Below are 22,283 nucleotides of genomic sequence, written 5' to 3' on the forward strand. Positions count from 1 at the left end.
CCTGCCATATCACTGATGCGTCGTGAAACAGTATTGTTTGATGAAGGCATTGTCTGTATAGTTTCTTTGACATTTTCCCCCAGCATTGTCCCAGCCATATCCGCGGCAGCAGGAAGAATTAAGTCCTCCACAATAGTATGGGGCTTGCCTGACCTAGCCCCTCGGTAGATCACCATATAAGACGCTTCTAACCCCGACTTATTAATTAATGGTATCTGTTGCTTTTATACATGTCTTACTACTCGAAAGTCATCTTAATTCTCGCTCAAAAAACTCCTGTGGATTATTTTTCAAATTGCCGTGTTTTGTTTCTAAATGTCTGCACAAGAGTGAGATAGCACTTTTGCACATATAACACACTGTGGCTGAGGAAAGACACTACTCCCAATATAAGTGAATCCCAAATCAATGTAGTTCTTATCATATTTGCGCCTCTTCGATGGTCCAACGTCCCTATCTGTTGTTTGGTGCTTTCCCGGGTAAGGGGGCAGTAGCTCTTCGGCTGCATCAGATTCACAACTGTCAGTGTACATGCTAGCTGGGTTAAGAACAAATATAGAATTACTGATGCCAGCATTGGATGTGCTCGTGGAAGCAGAACAACTTGTGTTGTTGACAGGTGCAAGTGTAGTACTGCTGGTAGAGCTGGTATGTGTCTCTACGGACGCAGCCCTTACTTTTTTTAACCATTTATCAATTTTCGAGCAAACAGAATGAGCAGCAGCTTTGTTTCGCTACATACGGACCGTTAGTGGAATTCCCGCGAGAGAGTAATGGATAATGTGATTAGATATTAATTATTTGACTAGGCTACCTGTATTTGACATTGTGTTGTTATTTCGCTGAACACCAGATGGTTTAATTTCATTTTTGGCAGTGAAACGAGGCTACTCAGGCAAGAAAAAAAACTCACCCAAATGTATAGCCCTGTTGGAAAATATAAACGGACTGTTTGAAAATGGGAATGTATTTTTTTTTTTTACAAATGTTTTTTAGTTTTTATTTTATGTTTAGTAATTTATTTAAAAATATATATATATTTGGCGTAGCCCCGACAGCATTGCGCATACCCCTGTTAACTTGTTGACAAGTTAATAGGCATTTTATTGTATTTTAAAAGTGATACAGAATTTTGTTTGGTTGTCATTACATCCAAATATCAACACTTGAAGGACATTTTTCTTCTGCTTGGATAGTTCCATTTGTGTCACCGTGTGGCTTTAATTCCAGTTTGTCCACAAATTAATCATTGATATGTTCGCTTCACGTCTCCATCTCAACCAAAAAACAACTAAATCAAATTAAATCAAACTTTAAATGCACTTTAAATAAAGTTTGATTTGATTTAGTCCTATTCTTTAACCTTGATTTTTGGTTGAGATGGACATGTGAATCCAACATATCAAACTGGAATTAAAGTCAGACTAAGTGAGTGGCACAGATGGAACTATCCAAGCAGAAGATACATCTGCTTCAAATGTTAATATTTGGTTGTGTCGACAACCAAACACAATTCAATATCTCTAAATATCATTACACTTGAAATCAACCAGTCCTTGAAACCCTGGGCCTATGTATTGTCTATTTTAGTTGAATCCGAGGTTGAATTGAAACAATAGCTGTTGATGACTTTGCAAATGCTATATAGTCCTAAATATCAGAATTGATAATACATGAATGATAGAGTATGGTCACATTTCATTTGCTCTGCTAAACCTACCCTTTGGAATGACTTCGATAGCTACAGTAATTCTAATTCGTTTTTAAGTGGAGGTCGCTCAAAAATCCTTCTCACAATAGCACATTGGTAATAGCTGTAGCATCTCCAGTAGTAGGTGGTGCCCTGCTTATTGTTTTTTTTTTTTTTCTTCTGATAGTGGATAAAACATTGAAGATGTGACTGTTTAAAAGGAACAAATTCAACATATTTAATACAAGGTTTGTCTATATTTAAATTTGGTTATCATGATGACATAATCCTATGGTTTACATTTTACCCTCAAAACAACAGTTTACTTTTTCGAATCTAATGTATTTGCCATGTAGATTCCACGTCACAATACGTTGACAAAACAACGTTGATTCAACCAGTTTGTGAACAGTGCGCTTCTACCATGGATGGTGTCAGTTATATCTCACCAACAGACTAAATCCTTAACATGTTGGGTCCATACTTGCGAACATTAAAACTTTTTTTCCATCTCAAAATGCTCATCAGCCAATTAAAATTGTTGATGTATTTGCATGTGATAAAACGCTACATGTTAGCTGTTCCCATTACATAACCTGGCACATTTAGCCCTATGCTAATCTGAGTAGGTGGCAGTGAATAATTCCTGTAACAAATTCTGCATCAGCCTATGAAAGATCTTAGACTTTATGTCCACCAACCAATGGTATTTCTGGAAATAGGGCAACTTGGCCATCAGAGAGATATTTTGAACCTCCAAATTCAACGTTTACTTTTGTTCCACTTGGTCTGTCTCAAGTGTAGAGTGCAAATAATTGAATGATGCATCCTTGACTAGGCTACTAGCTACTAACGTTAGACAAAATTTAAAAAATGCCCGTTTTCACATATCTGACAAAATCCCATGTTTTTGCTCATCCATTTCACACACACATCCATGTGCTTTTATGGAAAAGAGATTAACGAGGTCTAGAGCGGTTGACTCCAAAACAACAGTGCACTTTAACCGCGCCAAGTATTTTGTTGAGGAAAACACTGTTCACTGCTGGTCCTCGATGCTCGATTCAAATAACGCATTTGTGACCAAGTGAATGATTATAATAATGCATACAAAATGTTGTAAATGTACGTGTCGGCCTACACGTCTACGTAATAAATGTAAGCAATAATCAACGAGGGTCTATGCGTTCTATGGAAAATAATGCAAAATGCAGCTCCTTATTAAATGTATTTTTAATCTACATTTTCAAGATTTTGGTGGGATTTGAACAATCTGTGGCAATAACGAGGGGGTACCATATGAGGTTGGTGGTACTATAATTGGAGATGACGGGCTAGTGGTAATGGCTGGAGTGGAATCAGTGGAATGGTATCAAAATATTATTATGAGCCTTCCTCCCCTCAGCAGCCTCCTGTAATTTGAACAGTCAGTCAAACACACGTGATCTAGTTGCTTTGATTTTCAGAACGTGCCATTGGACTTCTGTTAAGGATGCTTTCATGAACAAGTGTTGGATTTCATCTACAGACTTGGATCGACACTGCATCTTTGTATCTGTCCCATTATGGCTTCTGTGAGAGCATGGGCAGCGCCACTGAAGCATCCCCATTTTGAAGTTGTCTGTTTTCTTCTTTTACTTCTTCTATGAGTTGGCAAACAAACTGAAAGGGTTCACACTGCCACCTAGAGTGTGTTGTTTGAATAGGTATAAAGCCAAGGTTGGCGATTTGCTGCCACTTGCAATTATGGAATGTTTCCTCACGAATATAATCAATTGGCTGATCCCTCCTTGTGACCTGGATGGAATTATGTTATCCTTCCTTAACCTATTGGAAGTTCCACCCAGTTGACAACTTAAAACATGGTGAAAGTCCTCAATGGCGCCACCCATGCTAAAACAGGTTTTTGGGCACTAGGGTCCTCTATCTCTTTGATCACGTCCAACTACATCAACAAATATAATTTTCTCATATGGAATTTGTCACGGGGATATAATCATGGCCAGGTGTGCAGGTTAGCATAGGTCTAAATGTGTCAGGTTATCTAATGGGAACAGCTAACGTGTAACGTTTGATCACGTGCATCTACTGTACGTCAACGATTTTAATTGGCTGATGCACATTTTGAGACGAAAAAAAAGTTTAAACTTAAACTTTTTCTAATGTTCACAAACATGGACTTATGTAATCCAATGAGATTGTAGACTTTGGTGAAACAGATCATTAGAATCCAATACATTTATGTTGAGATGTCAACATATGTTCGATGGGCTTCCCCAGTTTTCTCACCATAAATCCTGTTCATCTCCATGTTCTATGTAGCATTAAGTTCTCAGCACTTTCTCAGAAGTAGCCTTAGTAGTCTAAGCCATATGATTGTAAATAATAGGCTTCAGGAAATTACAATTGCTATCGATACCCTTTTATTTTTTCAGCACTTGTGTCTTAGTCTTAGTGCAGCATTGTAAAACATGCTCCCTGAAAAAATGTGACATTGTAGGATTGTGGAACATATAATGTGTATAAATATAGTCACATTACACTATGCATTATTTAGTACATTCGTAGAAAAAAACAGTTCCAAAATGTCTCTTTGGCTATCCCTATAGGAAAACCCTTTTTGGTTCCACCTTTAGGGTTCCATGTAGAGCCCTCTGTCGAAAGGGTTCTACATGGAACCCAAAAAGGTTCAACCTGGAACCAAAAAGGGTTCTTCAAAGGGTTATCCTAGGGGAGAGCTGGAGATCCATTTAAGGTTCTAGATACCACCTTTTTTTTTAGAGTGAAATAGGCTTTATTTACTGTATGATATGATGTATATGATGATATATGAATTCAAGATTGTTGGCAACTATTTAGAACTGCTGTGCTGCTACTGAAGTCCAAATTGTAATACTAATTTTCTGGCTACCAACTTATAGACCTATGTAAAGTGTATTTGCCCACTTAAACATTGAAAATGTACCTTTTGTGTTTTATTGTCTTGTTTTGTACCACGTTGAAGCAATGCATCATAATGCTCTCTATGTAAAGTGAGTATAGCGACACAAACACCCAAACCAATAAATGAGCTAAAACATTTTTTTTTGTGTGTGCATTTATTCTCATCTCTCTTTAATGCATTTAAATTGTTATAGCTACTCTTATAAGATTATCATACCACATATTTTTGACAACACCTTCAAGGACAAAACGTCCTGTTTAGTGCACATTCAATATTATTTACAATATACAAATGATCATACAGTAGCAACAGTTTAGCAAGTAAAATAAAAATAGAGATGCCCTCTTTAACCAGCAGAAGACACTTGAGTGACTGAGGATGTTGATGATGCTTCCTCATCATCCCCGGACTTCAATCCCAGCAAATTCATCATGCATGAGCGGAACTGAAAGTGAGGAGGAAGACAATTATCATATGAAAACGATCATGTGACTAAATAAGGAAAAATGATTTACGGTATTAAGGTAACCAGTCAACCTGTTAATTGTTCCAGCGAATACTCTTCCACAAGACACTTAAAAACTATAAACATACCAGCTTATTCATGAAGACATAGATGAGAGGGTTGTAGACTGTGGAGGCCTTGGAGAAGCAGGAAGGTATGGAGGCCAATCGGAGATCAAAGGGTGCACCGCGGTTTTGTACAACCCAGACAGCAAAGGAGGCGTAGGGCATCCAGCACACTAGGAAGCCCACCACCATCACCACCACCATCTTGGTGACCTCCTTCTCTGCCTTCTGGGTGGAGGCAGAGTCTGCCTGTGCCGCGGCAGCCTGTGCGGGGATATAAAGAGGGCATGATTCCAGTGCTGTAGTAACAGCCTACTGATGTCTGTATCTCATCCCAAAGGCTTCCACTAATAATCACTATGACATGGATAGATTCCAAAATAAGCATAAGAAAGCATGTTCTCAATCTAGAATGTCGCTAGGTTGATTGTAATTCATTAAGATGGTGATTAGAGTTTTGAAATGTTTCTTTTCCTACCTTTCCTTTGAACAATTTACCCTTTTTCATGTAGGCTTTTTCATATACATTTTGCTAATTCCACTCGTCATTACTTAGATTACCATATTATATTTTATGTTAATCCATGTATTGTAACTAAATATGTTCTGCTATATGACAATAAACTTGCCCAAAAAAACTTCTGTGACTACATTGTTTTCTATGTATTGTTTCCCACTGATTAACAATGCCCATATTATCACGTAGCAACTAATTCAAAGGATCTCTTCCTCTGTGTAACTTGCACATACCGCCTTCATCATGAAGAGCAGCTGGGCATAGCAGAAAACAATGACACTGAATGGGACGCCGAAGCAGAAGAAGAAGAGGAACATGACATAGGACTCATTGTTGTATTTGTTGTTTGTGGTGTACCAGTCTGGTCCACAGGAGCACTGGAGACCTTCTGGAATGTATCTGGGGAAGAGAACGGATCACAGTCCTCACCTTCAAATTCAGGAACAGTGTTGCACAAGTGTTGTATCACATGTACAAACAAAAATTATTTGTGTGTGTGTGTGTGTGTGTGTGTGTGTGCAAACTTGCGTATGTGAGGTGCTTGTACACGCAGAGAGAGAAAGAGACAGAGATCGGAGTAAAATTGACACTGACCTACTCCAGCCAAACAGAGGGGGAAGACTGGCAGCCAACCCAAACACCCAAGTGATTGCACAGCCAAGTATTGCATGTGTGCTCTTGAATTGAAAGTTACCGACTGGCTTACAAATAACCAACCATCTTTCAAACGCCACTACTGAGAGAGACCATAAGCTCACCATACCTGCAATGACACAGAAAATAAAAGCACATACATGAATGGTTTATAGGGTGATGTGAATATCCTTTTTACTCTAAGGAATTGCTAAAGCACTGCTACAGATTATCAATTTACCAAAGGATTGAAGCATACAAACTGTCACAATAGATGTGAAATGACTAAATGAAAAGAAATGTGTGACACCAATACATTCATTTCAAATTGTACATCTTAAGCTTGTCTATTAATAGACAATAAAAAAGATGTTCAGATGCAATTGTGCTCATAGTTGTAGTATTTGTAGTCTATATATTTTCCTTACCGCCAAGAGTAGCTGCAAATCCCTCAATCTGGCATGCAACCGATCCCATGATAAAGTATCTGTTGCCAAAGGACAAGCAGGCGGTGGAGGATCCAAACATGGACACCATCAGGTTAGCTATTGCCAAGTTCACCAGAATGTAGTTGAGATGGGATCGCAGCTTCTTGAACTGGATAGTACACACGATGGTAAGGACGTTGATAGCAGTGCCGGCAACAAATAGGAAGAACATGAAAAATGACATGCCATAGAAGATAGCACTGCCCGCCAGGTGGTCCTGAGGAACCAGGAAGGGGCTGAGTGAAGTGATGTTGTTGGTATCCAGCGCGATAGGGATGTAGAATCCCTCCTGGAGCTCCACGGGGCGAGCATTCGACCTCATTGTGTTCATTTTATTTGATAACCAATTTGTTTTAGTATAATTTGTTTCCCCACTACCAATGTCTTATAACTACAAAGATCTATTCCATTAAAAGGAGAAAAAGTAATTCAAAATGCGTTAATTGCCTGGTGTCTACCTCAGGAGCTCGAAGGTTGATCGCATGTCCTGTTGGGGAACTAAGTGGACTTTTATAAGGCCTTAAGAGTGATATCACAGTGCCCCACCCTCAAATGAAAGATGTCAAGTAATTTCCTCAACACACAAGTCCTCTCATACAACCACACACACCTGCACATGTATATAAGACACAGTCCCTGAACGTAATCTTCTTTCCGTGCAGAAAAACCTGGATGATAAGGATGATCCCATTTACATAGATAGCAGTTCAGTGTTACTGCAGCCAGCTAATCTTCTTTCCAATACTGTTAAGCCGGCTAATGGTACGCATTTCAGCCTTTTGTAATCTGGGCTCTGCTGGTTAAACTCTGGCTTTGTGCTGGATGTCTTGGTCTTTAGGGACTTATCCATAAATGCTTTTGACGGAGTTATCCTGCAGTGCCATCAACACTTTCTTCAGAAACAGAGGACTGAATCGCACAAACAATTGAAATAGGGTAACATGAAAAAAAATGTTCACACAGAGGTCTTTGGTGTTTATCTAATAAGCTTACAACAGCTGTCCTGACTGTTTGTAACCTTTAAACATTTGTGAATTACTTTGACAAATTCCTACAAATGGAAATTTTGTTGCTAATGTTTACCTCAAATGTTGACTTGAGTGTTGGCTTGACTGCATGATTAATCCTTAGTTTAATGCTACAAAACATTTGCAATATAACCTTCTGCTTATGTACATATGTAATTATTTGACAATGTTTTTGTCCATTTAGGGGATCTTTTTGGCTCAAGAGGCAAATATTCTGTACAGAATTCAGGTATAGGCCTTCACGCTTGAGCAAACAAAAGAAGTAGGAGGGCTACTTAACAAAATGACCAGGAAAAGGACAGATGTTGGAGCACTCAAAAAACAGGCATATACTGTATACTGTATATAACTCTTCTTACACTCAGGCATTATTCCATTATGAATACAGGTTGAAATGAAATTTCATGATTCTGAGTAATGTCAAAATCTTGCTGCTTAGGAGTAATTCTCATCGATAACAAGTTTGAGAAATACATGCCCTTACCTATGACCCAGCCACATACATAAAAAAAAATCTAAATTGTAACAATATAATTATGAAGCCAAATCAATTGTTTTAAATGAGAGCAATGCATTGGGGGAGGAGCTATGGTTATGCTGCGCTGCCACTTAGGGAGGTTTCAACCGTTGACACAGCAGCAGATCTGTAAACCAACTCATAATGGCACTTTGCATTTAATGCGTTCTGTTTTAAAACCGACCTTAAAGGAGAAGTAGGACTTTCATCCACAAATGAACCTGCATTTTTATTAAATGTAAATAGTTTATAAGCGAATACCATAATGTAGTTATGCTTTTAGATACTTCACCCAGTTAGCGGATATCTTGTTTTTTTCAAGGCCATTTTAGCTGAATTTAGCGTAGAATCATGGGAATTTGTTGCACTATATACTGAAGTTGCCTCCGTGCCAAGGCACGTGTTCCTAGGCAGTCCCCCTAGACTTGCCCTGGCAGGCCTGCTCCCCCCTTGGGCCGTGGCTGAAGCCAGTGTGAGAAACTTGCTAGCAAACTAAGCTAAATAAATACTTCACTCTAAACTAGTGATGGGAAATTTGGCAATTTTACTGACTCAGATCGTTTCAATTCGTTCAGTCAAAAAAACGAATCTTTCGACTAATTTCGTTCATTTGATTCAGTATGCCCAGAGCATGCAGGACCCCATACTGGCGAAGGATAAACTAAAAACTTAAAAGAATCTTGATTCTACAAGCCTCTCGTTCGCCATCGAGCTGTCATTTTTGACTGAGACTTATAAAAGTATGCTTCAAACAATGTACATTTGTGATTGCTAGGCATACAAATAACATAATTTATTGATACCTTTGAAATGAGGTCTAGCTGCGGCTGCAACCGGACTAGATTGTGAACACTCTTGGCGGAATGCAATTAATTGACTGCCGTGAGGGAGATGAATTACGCTTCACCATCTGGCAGTCCGACTAAAAAATCTGGGTTCGGTGGATGCCAGGACAATACTACCTGCCCGAATGTGCCAACTGTAAAGTTTGGTGGAGGACAATTTTTTTTACATTTTAGTCATTTAGCAGACCCTCTTATCCAGAGCGACTTACAGTAGTGAATGCATACATTTCATACATTATTTTCTCCGTACTGGTCCCCCGTGGGAATCAAACCCACAACCCTGGCGTTGCAAACACCATGCTCTACCAACTGAGCCACATGGGACTAATGGTCTGGGGCTGTTTTTCATGGTTTGGGCTAGGCCCCTTAGTTCCAGTGAAGAGAAATCTTAACGCTACAGCATACAATTACATTCTAGATGATTCTGTGCTTCCAACTTTGTGGCAACAGTTTGGGGAAGGCCCTTTCCTGTTTCAGCATGACAATGCCCCTATGCACAAAGCGAGGTCCATACAGAAATGATTTGTTGAGATCGACGTGGAAGAAATTGACTGGCCTGCACAGAGTCCTGACCTCAACCACATTGAACCGCTTTGGGATGAATTGGAACACCGACTGCGAGCCAAGCATAATAGCCCAACAGCAGTGCCCGACCTCACTAATGCTCTTGTGGCTGAATGGAAGCAAGTCCCTGCAGCAATGTTCCAACATCTAATGGAAAGACTTCCCAGAAGAGTGGAGGCTGTTATAGCAGCAAAGGGGGGACCAACTCCATATTAAGGCCCATGATTTTGGAATGAGATGTTTGACGAGCAGGTGTCCACATACCTTTGGTCATGTAGTGTATGATAGACAGTAGTCAGAGCATGTCTCCGGAGACGATGAGCATGAGGAGCGCATGTTAATCCTTCTGTAGGATTCATTGCAGCCAGCACATCGAACCCCTAAAATCAATGAGTCACCCTGAAAAACTCATTGTGACTATCAAGTCTGTAAAAAGAGTCATTCAAAAAGAATGAATCATTCACGAACTGCACATCACTACTCCAAACCAGAAAACCTATTTGCTAGATTCGAGATTCTTTAAATAGACAAAGCAAGGAAAGTAAACTTCAAAATGTGATGTCGTTTTTGGTAGATTTACAGCAGTTGTTGGTAAATAATGCATCCTGCAATGTTCAAAAACAACTTACTCAACCTTTACTTCTTCTTCTTCTTCTATGAGGTTTAACGGCGATTGGCATCCAATTTGATGCATTACCACCACCTACTAGACTGGAGTACAACTCCCTTGTACTTTGCTTGAAAATAAAAATGCACTAAATAAATACCCTACCATTTAACACTACACTCACTAATTTCAACATTATATACAATTATATTAACACCACCCTACTCCACTAAATACATTTATTCATTGCTACCTCATGCCATCATCCTGAAAGGATGGGACATCACCACTTAACACACCCTGTAACTCTTCTGATGTCAAGTCTTGCACACCCAAATACCTCTCTGCAGCTGCCACCACAACCTCAATTTTCTGTGACTTCCATTCCATCCCTGCAGTACAGTTGATAACCATTGCTATAAATGCTAAAAATCCAATCTTACTGAAATTTATAGCACATTTTTTCCTATTCCTCGTACTGGTATATCTCAACTACTCTCACCACTCCTCCCCCTTAACCCATCTTCCTCTACTTTCTTCACTGCCGCAGCAAAAGACAACTTCTGCACTACTCTAACCCTGGAAACCACAACCTGCCTCTCTTGTACGCTCCATGGGCACCCCTGTAATTAACACATTCCACTACTTTCCCCAATACTACACATTCCTTTATCTCATGCCCTTCTGCACATTTATAACACCTTGGACCCTACATCCTACACACTGCTGCCACATGCCCATAAGCTTGACACCTGTAACATCGTAATGTATTCGGCACATACGATCGATCGTACAGGATAACTTATACAGTTGAAGTCGAAGTTTACATACACTTAGATTGGAGTCATTAAAACTCGTTTTTCAACCACTCCACAAATTTCTGGTTAACAAACTATAGTTTTGGCAAGTCAGTTAGAGGATCTACTTTGTGCATGACGCAAGTCATTTTTCCAACAATTGTTTGCAGATTATTTCACTTATTCACTGTATCACAATTCACAATATCACAATTTCAGTGGGTCAGAAGTTTACATACGCTAAGTTGACTGTGCCTTTAAACAGCTTGGAAAATTCCAGAAAATTATGTCATGGCTTTAGAAGCTTCTGATAGGCTAATTGACATAATTTCAGTCAATTGGAGGTGTACCTGTGGATGTATTTCAAGGCCTACCAAACAATAGTACGCAAGTATAAACACCATGGGACCACGGAGCCGTCATACCGCTCAGGAAGGAGACGCATTCTGTCTCCTAGAGATGAACGTACTTTGGTGCGAAAAGTGCAAATCAATCCCAGAACAACAGCAAAGGACCTTGTGAAGATGCTGGAGGAAATAGGTACAAAAGTATCTATATCCACAGTAAAACGAGTCCTATATCGACATAACCTGAAAGGCCGCTCAGCAAGGAAGAAGCCACTGCTCCAAAAACCGCCATAAAAAAGCCAGACTACATTTTTGTCACTTAGCAGACACTCTTATCCAGAGCAACTTACAGTAGTGAATGTACTGGCCCCCCGTGGGAATCGAACCCACAACCCTGGCGTTGCACACACCATGCTGGCATTGCAAACACCATGCTCTACCAACTGAGCCACAGGGAAGGCTTGCTACGTAGTTGCAAACTACGGTTTGCAACTGCACATGGCGACAAAGATCGTACTTTTTGGAGAAATGTCCTCTGGTCTGATGAAACAAAAATAGAACTGTTTGGCCATAATGACCATCGTTATGTTTGGAGGGAAAAGGGGGAGGCTTGCAAGCCGAAGAACACCATCCCAACCGTGAAGCATGGGGATGGCAGCATCATGTTGTGGGGGTGCTTTCCTGCAGGATGGACTGGTGCACTTCACAAAATAGATGGCATCATGAGGAAGGAAAATTATGTGGATATATTGTAGCAACAACATTTTTAGACCTTATAGCTAGAACCTCCATCAGAGGCTAGCCATCAGCAGCTAACCAGCTGATTAGCTACTATCTATTTAGTCATTGTTAGCCACTGCTAGTGGCCTTTACCTTTAGCTCAGACACCAGCCGCTTTTAGCCTGAATAATACTTGCCAGTCTGCACAGCGCGATATCAACCCTGAGCATACCGGACTGCTTTTCTCCACTACAACAAGGGATTCCTGCCATAAGCCCTGGACCATTACTCCTGATCATCGCAGCACGTCTCAGCTTTGGGGCTGTGCCGAGTGGCACAGCCCCAAAGCTAGCCTTGAGCCAGGCCCATCTCCCGGCCTGCTCAGTGGACCCCATGATCACTCGGCTACACAGCTGATGCCTCCCGGACTCTTCACTAACACAACTAGAATACACTACATCACCGGATTCCTGCTGTAGGCTCTGGACCTTTGCATCGGATCATCACAGCTAGCTAGTTGCTACCGAGTGGTTATAGTGGCTAACGCCCTTGTCCTGAAGCTAGCACCGGTTAGCCTCGAGCCAGGCGCATCTCCCGTTTAGCAAACAAAATTACTGCAGATAGAATACCTCTTTTGCCAATTAGCCTGGACCCTTTGTTGACACGGAGCTCCGCCGATCCATCACGACTGGTCTGCTGACGTAATTCTGTCCAATGTGCCCTCAATTGGCCTTTACCGGACGCCGGTGAAGACGCTTCTGCTACATACCTGATGCCTGCTGGACTGTTCATTAATCCCGGTACTCCATTTTGTTTATTTTGTTTATCTGTTGGTCCCAGCCTCAAACTCAGGCCCTGTGTGTAGTTAACTGATCCTCTCTGCCCATTCATTGCCATTTTACCTGTTGTTGTTGACTTAGCTGATTAGCTGTTGTTGTCTTACCCATTGTTGTCTTAGCTAGCTCTCCCAATCAACACCTGTGATTGCTTTATGTCTCACTTTATGTCTCTCTCTAATGTCAATATGCCTTGTATACTGTTGTTTAGGGTAGTTATCATTGTTTTTTTACTGCGGAGCCCCTAGTCCCACTCAACATGCCTCAGATACCTCCTTTGTCCCACCTCCCACACATGCGGTGACCTCACCCAGCATAACTAGTACGTCCAAAGATGCAACATCTCTTATCGTCATTCAATGCCTAGGTTTACCTCCACTGTACCCGCACCCTACCATACCCCCTGTCTGTACGTTATGCCACGAAACTATCCTACCACGCCCAGAAATCTGCTCCTTTTATTCTCTGTCCACAATGCACTAGACGACCAGTATTGTTAGCCTTTAGCCGTACCCTCCTCCTACTCCTCCTCTGTTCCTCGGGTGATGTAGAGGTTAAACCAGGCCCTGTGTGTCCCCAGGCGCTCTCACTTGTTGACTTCTGTAACTGTAAAAGCCTTGGTTTCATGCATGTTAACATTAGAAGATTCCTCCCTAAATGTGTTTTACTCACTGCTTTAGTACACTCCGCCAACCCTGATGTCCTTGCCGTGTCTGAATCCTGGCTTAGGAAGGCCACCAAAAGTCCTGAAATTTCCATCCCCAACTACAACATTTTACATCAAGATAGAACTGCCAAAGGGGGAGAAGGTAGCCTGCAAAGTTCTGTCATACTTTCCAGGTCTATGCCCAAACAGTTCAAGCTTCTAATTTAAAAAATGAATCTCTCCAAAAATAAGTCTCTCGCGGTTTCTGCCAGTTATAGACCCCCCTCAGCTCCCAGCTGTGCCCTGGACACCATATGTGAATTGATTGCCCCCCCATCTATCGTCAGAGTTTGTACTGCTAGGTGACCTAAACTGGGATATGCTTAACACCCCGGCCGTCCTACTATCTAAGCTAGATGCCCTCAATCTCAAACAAATTAACAAATTAACAAATTAACCAGGTACAACCCTAAATCCTCTAAATATACCTCTGCTGTCTTCAACCAGGACCTCAGCGATCACTGCCTCATTACATGCATCCGTTATGGGTCCGCGGTCAAATGACCACCCCTCATCCCTGTCAAACTCTCACTAAAACACTTCAGTGAACAGGCCTTTCTAATCGACCTGGCCCGGGTATCCTGGAAGGATATTGACCTCATCCCGTCAGTAGAGGATGCCTGGATGTTCTTTAAAAGTAATTTCTTCACCATCTTAAATAAGCATGCCCCATTCAAAAAATGTAGAACTAAGAACAGATATAGCCCTTGGTTCACTCCAGTCCTGACTGCCCTCGACCAGCACAAAAACATCCTGTGGCAGACTGCACTTGCATCGAATAGTCCCCGCGATATGCAACTTTTCAGTGAAGTCAGGAACCAATACACACAGTCAGTTAGGAGAGCAAAGGCTAGCTTTTTCAAACAGAAATTTGCATCCTGTAGCACTAACTCTAAAATGTTTGGGACACTGTAAAGTCCATGGAGAATAAGAGCAACCCCTCCCAGATGCCCTCTGCACTGAAGCTAGGAAACACTGTCACCACCGATAAATCCACGATAATAGAGAATTTCAATAAGCATTTCTCTACGGCTGGCCATGCTTTCCTCCTTGCTACCCCAACCCGGCCAACAGCTCTGAACCCCCAGCAGCTACTTGCTCAAGCCTCCCCAGCTTCTCCTTCACCCAAATCCAGATAGCAGATGTTCTGAAAGAGCTGCAAAATCTGGACCTGTACAAATCAGCTGGACTAGACAACCTGGACCCTCTCTTTCTATAATTATCCGCTGCCATTGTTGCAACCCCTATTACCAGTCTGTTCAACCTCTCTTTCATATCATCCGAGATTCCTAAAGATTGGAAAGCTGCCGTGGTCACCCCCTCTTCAAATGGGGTGACACTCTAGACCCAAACTGTTACAGACCTATATCCATCCTGCCCTGCCTTTCTAAAGTCTTCGAAAGCCAAGTTAACAAACAGATCACTGACCATTTCGAATCCCACCGTACCTTCTCCGCTGTGCAATCCGGTTTCCGAGCTGGTTACGGGTGCACCTCAGCCACACTCAAGGTACTAAACAATATCATAAACGCCATCGATAAAAGACAGTACCGTGCAGCCGTCTTCATCGACCTGGCCAAGGCTTTCGACTCTGTCAATCACCGTATTCTTATCGGCAGACTCAACAGCCTTGGTTTCTCAATTGACTGCCTCGCCTGGTTCACCAACTACTTCGCAGATAGAGTTCAGTGTGTCAAATCGGAGGGCCTGTTGTCCGGACCTATGGCAGTGTCTATGGGCGTACCACAGGGTTCAATTCTCGGGCCGACTCATTTCTCTGAATATATCAATGAAGACGCTCTCACTGCTGGTGATTCCTTGTTCCACCTCTACGCAGATGACACTATTCTGTATACATCTGGCCCCTCTTTGGACACTGTGTTAACAAACCTCCAAACGGTCTTCAATGCCATCTCTCCTTCCGTGGCCTCCAACTGCTCTTAAACACTAGTAAAACGAAATGCATGCTCTTTAACCGATTGCTGCCTGCACCCGCCTGCCCAACTAGCATCACTACTCTGGACGGTTCTGACTTAGAATATGTGCACAACTACAAATACCTAGGTGTCTGGCAAGACTGTAAACTCTCCTTCCAGACTCATATTAAGCATCTCCAATCCAAAATTAAATCTAGAATCGAATTCATATTTCACAACAAAGCCTCCTTCACTCACGCTGCCAAACATACCCTTGTAAAACTGACTATCCAACTGATCCTCGACTTCGGCGATGTCATTTACAAAATAGCCTCCAACACTCTACTCAGCAAACTGGATGCAGTCTATCACAGTGCCATCCGTTTTGTCACCAAAGCCCCATATACCACCCACCACTGCGACCTGTATGCTCTCGTCGGCTGGCCCTCGCTACATATTCGTCGCCAGACCCACTGGCTCCAGGTCATATATAAGTATTTGCTATGTAAAGCTCTGACCTTATCTCAGCTCACTGGTCACCATAGCAACACCCACACGTAGCACGCTCTCCAGCAGGTATATCTCACTGGTCATCCCCAAAGCCAGCACCTCTTTGGCCGCTTTTCCTTCCAGTTCTCTGCTGCCAATGACTAGAACGAATTGCAAAAATCGCTGAAGTTGGAGACTTATATCTCCCTCAACTTTAACCATCAGCTATCTGAACAACTTACCGATCGCTACAGCTGTACACAGCCCATCTGTAAATAGCCCATCGAACTACCTACCTCATCCCCATATTGTTTTTATTTACTTTTTTTGCTCTTTTGTACACCAGTATTTCTACTTGCACATCATCATCTGCACATCTATCACTCCAGTGTTAATTTGCAAAATTGTAATTACTTTGCTACTATGGCCTATTTATTGCCTTACCTCCTTACTCCATTTGCACACACTGTATATAGATTTTTCTATTGTGTTATTGACTGTATGTTTGTTTATTCCATGTGTAACTCTGTGTTGTTTTTTGTTGCACTGCTTTGCTTTATCTTGGCCAGGTCGCAGTTGTAAATGAGAACTTGTTCTCAACTGGCCTACCTGGTTAAATAAAGGTGAAATAAATAAACATCTCAAGACATCAGTCAGGAAGTTAAAGCTTGGTCAAAAATGGGTCTTCCAAATGGACAATGACCCCAAGCATACTTCCAAATTTATATCAAAATGGCCTAAGGACAACAAAGTCAAGGTATTGGAATGGCCATCACAAAGCCCTGACCTCAATCCCATAGACAATTTGTGGGCAGAACTGAAAATGCGTGTGCGAGCAAGGAGGCCTACACACCTGACTCAGTTACACCAGCTCTGTCAGGAGGAATGGGCCAAAATTCACCCAACTTATTGTGGGAAGCTTGTGGAAGGCTACTTGAAACGTTTGACCCAAGTTAAACAATTTAACGGAAATGCTACTAAATACTAACTGAGTATATGTAAACTTCTGACCCACTGGGAATGTGATGAAAGAAATAAAAGCTGAAATAAATCATTCTCTCTACTATTATTCTGACATTTCACATTCATAAAATAAACTGGTGATCCTAACTGACCTAAGACAGGGAATATTTACTGGGATTAATTGTCAGGAATTGTGAAAAACTGAGTTTAAATGTATTTGGCTATGGTGTATGTAAACCTCTGACCTTAACTGTATATCCTAACTTCACTTTGTCGGGCAAAGGCTCAACTTCAAAACTCAAAAGAGCAATGACTCTTCTGTTTCCTCACTCTCGCCACCCTGTCTGCGTCGCATCAAATGAAGAGCATCACATACACCGGGAATCTTTCCCCTCAGCTGGTCAACTTTTATATTTACTGCTACCCCAGTTATTACTCCTTTCATTGGTGCCCTTTTCTTGAGAATGAAACAATTAACTTTTCTTGCCAGCATTCGTTTTACTCTGAGCGTATTCTCCCTGTGACCAACAGAAACACAAACAATTATCACTAGACCACTTCTGGTTACCCTCACCGATTCCACATGACTCAACTCTTTTTTCACCCACCGTGAAACCACAAATGGATCAGCCAAAAGTCAAGAGTCCATAAACTTCACTCCTACTGTGATTCAGCTTTTTCCTGATCCTCGGTGCATACCTCTGTCTCTGATAATTTCACCACACCTACCACCTCCGATACTTCACCATCATTCACTTCTATTTCTCCTCCTGTCTTCAGCTTACACTTTCTACCATTCTTCTTTAACAAACCATCTCCCCTTTTCCACCATTTTTAGACCTCCTCTCCCTCTCTTTTTCCCTTCATTCCTTCTCCATTTTCCAAGTACACATCTCCTTATGATAATACTGCACTACTCCTGACAACCATCTTGTTCTTGCTTTCTCTTGGGACTCCATTTCCGCCGAGGGGTCCCTCGCCCATAAACAACTACAGGACAATACTTTATCCTTTATTAAAATATAACCCGCCTCATAGCTTCGCTCCTCCAGCAAACTTTCTCAAAACATTTTTCATCAGCTGAATGCAATCTTTAGAGGGAGGGAGGAGAGAGTTGGGTTCATCTCACCTCCTTTCTTGCTACCTAGGTGTTGCCTCTCACTCAGAACAAGGTTGCTTACTCAACCTTGAGCCTTTATTTTCTCCTTTTACTGAAGGTGCTTCAACAGGCACTCCCACAATCTCATTAATTAACACATTAGCTAATTAACAGGTGCGTCACCATAATTAAAGGTCTAATTCTGGCATGCCAGAATTCTTGGAACTTACGTTGTAAAGGCTTAATTTGTGCTAATTACATGATACATTGATTTGATTAAGGTATCAAGGCTTGATTGTTTAGCACTTGCCTTGAGAAGGTTTACTGACCTCTTGAGAAGGTACATTTATCCTTCAAAGAACAAGGGCAAAAACTGAATAACAGGATATAAAAATGTTATTGAGTAATTTTTTACAGAATATATATGAAATCTTAAAAAAACATAACCCAAAAATAAATCGCATCTCAGAAAAAATATAATCTCAGAAAAATGCTACAATTGTATATGTAGTGAACTCAAAAAAGCTTCATCTGTGGAAAATATTAACAATTAACATGAGATGCATTTCACTTTTCTAATTATAATAACTAAATATATCTGTTTTGTACACTGAAACTCAGGAAGTCATATGGTTAACATGTTTATTCAGGCTCTACACCCCCAGTAGCTTGACTTTCTGCTTAGATGTTCTTTTCTTTGACCTCTTTTGCGTCTAATTTAAATTGTCCACACTGCGGACAAACTGTCTTTCTATTTGAGCAAATAAATCAATTAATAAGACTGTGTCCTTTTGAAGTCTATTAGCGTATCGTGCTGTTATCTTAATTTGTTAATTGGCTAAGTAGTTAATTGGTTAATTACTCTCCTCCCTAGCACATCACACAGCCCCTCTCTCACACGTAGCCTACACATGCTCAGACACACTAGCTTTCTTTACCTGTAGTTCTGGAACAACCATGACCTCATAAATGTTATAATATCAGATCTGCACATATAACTGACATTTGTTGTGCAAATATCCTATTAACGTCTTTTAAAAATGTTAGTTGCACGTGCATATCTATTTGGCCAATATTGAGTAGCCTGACAGAGGAATTTAGTTTAACACCTAACTTTTTTGGGGTTTTGCTTGTGTTTTTGCTTGTGTGTCTACATCTAATAGACCTAAATAATAAAGGTTTGCTGCATTATAAATTCCAAATGGCATATTGTGGAAGTAATGTACTTGAATATTTGTGTGTAACCGCTTAGTTCTTTGGTAGGTCAATATAATTAGCCATTCCCTCCCTACCGCCCCATTCACCTCATTCCCCCTCCTGCCTTCTTTGTCTTAATCCTTGGGGCTTTCGACTTGTGTGACCTGTAGTAATCGCTTTAGCTGCTCAGCTCTTTCCAGAAACATGCCTAAGGCTCTTAACAGGGATAGTGGGAAGCTGCTAAGTGGGATACCTAGGGTGAGGATGCCTCACCTTGTGTAACAGTCCTGTCTGTGCTGCATTCCCATTCGGAAGGAGGCACACAGACATATTTTAATGTTCATTTGTTTGACAAATAGCTTAAAATAATCAATAGTAACAACATGATGTGAAGATGGTAAAGGTTAGAAGGGTTACATGCATGTCGTATTCGAAAATACAGGTGAAAGTGCTGGGTGGTTCATACATCACACATAGGAGCTGTCTGTGTGCTATAGGGTTCAGGTAGGTCTACAATGTTGGAAACCTTATCAAATATATTATGAAGAAAATATGTACATATGATGAGAAGTAAACCTACAATCTTTACTCGCTGTTCCCGACAAACTATCAGCTATCACTGCTAAGCTTATCCAGTCCAACTGATCTTCTTCCGTCACTAAAGCCATTGCGATCCACAACCTGTCTGTGCATAACACAAGTCATCCAATTAAAACATCTATTCTCCAGCTAAGACTACCCTCCATTACTGTAAAACATGCTTGATGCATGTTCCAAGTCAGATGCCTGATCATCTGGATGTCACATAATGTTCTGTCATCATGATATGTTTGACATATTAAAACTAAATCAAATGACTGGTATCAGACAGGTTGACTTCTCTTTTTACTGAGATTGGAAGTCATGTTTTACAAATAATTTTATAATGCAAAGTAATGCTGGTAATTTCCATGTAAAAGGATTCATGAGCACCAACATGTGATGTTCAAAGGAGCATATCCAATTGGGTGTCAAATGAAAGCTAAGAGTTGATATGTTTTGGGGAAAAAAATTAAACAATTTTCCATGTATAAAATTAAGCATCTGGTCAAACAGATGGAAAATGGGTCTTAGAAAAACCTAACAGAAAAAGTCTTAAAAGGTATTAGAAATACACCAAAACACAATAATACTGAAGTAAAGACCCCTGCCAACTAATATCAACACTTAGTTTTGGAGAAATGATTTGACTTCTATAAGTTTAAGAAACATTGCCTTGTGCCTTGTAATTCTGTTACCAAAAACACATATCTTAAAGATATTTTTGAATTTCTCTCCCCCATGAGGGAGGATAATGAAAGTTCACAGAAGTAACAAGTAAAGGTAGACCTGACAATTATAATTTTTTTCTGATATCAATTTTGGTTTATGAATTACAAAGTTCTGTTAGCAAATCAGTTACAGAATTACCTAAAAATCAGTAACGGAATTACTGCAATTGAAATGGCAACAATGGGAAATCATAGTAGTCACAAACCACAGTTGGGTCACCTCCTACTGTCCTCTCTTCCACTTGCATACTGTTAGGTTCAGTTCATAACTGTTTTCCTTCTCTTTCTGTCGTCTGGTGGTCAAATTGAGAGTGTGAAAACAGTCTGGACAATCCATCCCTCCCTCTATGTATTTCCAGTTAATGTTACCTCCCCCTGCTCTTACTGACACCTACCCATGAGCTACCTGTCTTTCCATTTACTGTAACCAGCATCCACACCCACTGAGCACCGACTGACACCAGATGTCCATGGACGTTCAAAAGTAGTTCAAATTTGGTCAGTCTGCCCTGGCCTTGATTTCAACATCCACAGACTTGGTTTTTTAGGCCGGTCTGGACGGGCCTTGATTTCAACGTCTATAGACGTTGATTTTTGGGTCAGTCCAGACCGGCCTTAATTTGGCACTAATATAGACTTCCATGATAGGTAACCGGACCAAATCTGAACCAATCATAGACGTCTATGTTACACAAGTTTGGACAGCACAGTACAATACAATGAAGCAGTAGAGTACATTAGGGCTCCCGAGTGGCGCAGCGGTCTAAGGCACTGCATCTCAGTGCCAGAGGAGTCACTACAGACCCCAATGCGATCCCGGGCTGTATCACAACCGGCAGTGATCGCGAGTCCCATAGGGCGGCGCACAATTGGCCCAGTGTCGTTAGGGGTGGTTTTGGCCGGGGAAGGCCGTCATTGTAGAATAAGAATTTGTTCTTAACTGGACCTTCAATGCCTTCAATGTGTTCTTGTGGACCTTCAATGCCGCAGACTTTTTTTGGTACCCTTCCCCAGATCTATGCCTCAACACAATCCTGTCTCAGAGCTCTACGGACAATTCCTTCGACCTCATAGCTTGGTTTTTGCTCTGACATGCACTGTCAACTGTGGGACCTTATATAGACAGGTGTGTGCCTTTCCAAATCATGTCCAATCAATTGAATTTACAGCAGGTGGACTCCAATCAAGTTGTAGAAACATTTCAAGGATGATCAATAGAAACAGGATGCACCTGAGCTCAATTTCGAGGCTCATAGCAAAGGGTCTGAATACTTATGTAAATAAGGTATTTTTGATTTTAATTTGTAATATATTTGCAAACATTTCTAAAAACCTGTTTTCACTTTGTCATTATGGGGTATTGTGTGTAGATTGATGAGGGAAAAAGGATTTTAATCAATTTTAGAATAAGGCTGTAACATAACAAAATGTGGAAAAAGTCAAGGGGTCTGAATACATTCCAAATGCACTGTATACAAAGGATGATGTTGCATATTTCTA

General features: G+C 41.0%; 1 protein-coding gene across 1 annotated transcript; it reads right to left on the reverse strand.

Moving 5' to 3' along the window:
• Positions 1-4,478: 4,478 nt before the first annotated feature.
• On the reverse strand, positions 4,479-7,464 carry opn1sw2 (opsin 1 (cone pigments), short-wave-sensitive 2). Its single transcript, XM_029774798.1, has 5 exons — positions 6,783-7,464; positions 6,316-6,484; positions 5,955-6,120; positions 5,229-5,468; positions 4,479-5,079 (listed from the first exon to the last, which is right to left on the reverse strand). The coding sequence occupies exons 1-5, from the start codon at positions 7,171-7,173 to the stop codon at positions 4,981-4,983; spliced, it is 1,065 nt and encodes a 354-aa protein (XP_029630658.1). The 5' UTR covers positions 7,174-7,464; the 3' UTR covers positions 4,479-4,980.
• Between the last annotated feature and the right edge of the window lie 14,819 nt (positions 7,465-22,283).

Source organism: Salmo trutta, chromosome 14 (assembly GCF_901001165.1).
Source record: "Salmo trutta chromosome 14, fSalTru1.1, whole genome shotgun sequence".
In the NCBI taxonomy this organism is placed as follows: domain Eukaryota; kingdom Metazoa; phylum Chordata; class Actinopteri; order Salmoniformes; family Salmonidae; genus Salmo; species Salmo trutta.

Coding starts and splice junctions, on each gene's coding strand:
- opn1sw2 (XM_029774798.1), bottom strand. CDS start 7,173: ATGAACACAATGAGGTCGAATGCTCGCCCCGTGGAGCTCCAGGAGGGA. Junction 6,121..6,315: donor CCTCTGTTTGGCTGGAGTAG/GTCAGTGTCAAT, acceptor TCTCTTCCCCAG/ATACATTCCAGAAGGTCTCC. Junction 5,080..5,228: donor ATGTCTTCATGAATAAGCTG/GTATGTTTATAG, acceptor CCTCACTTTCAG/TTCCGCTCATGCATGATGAA.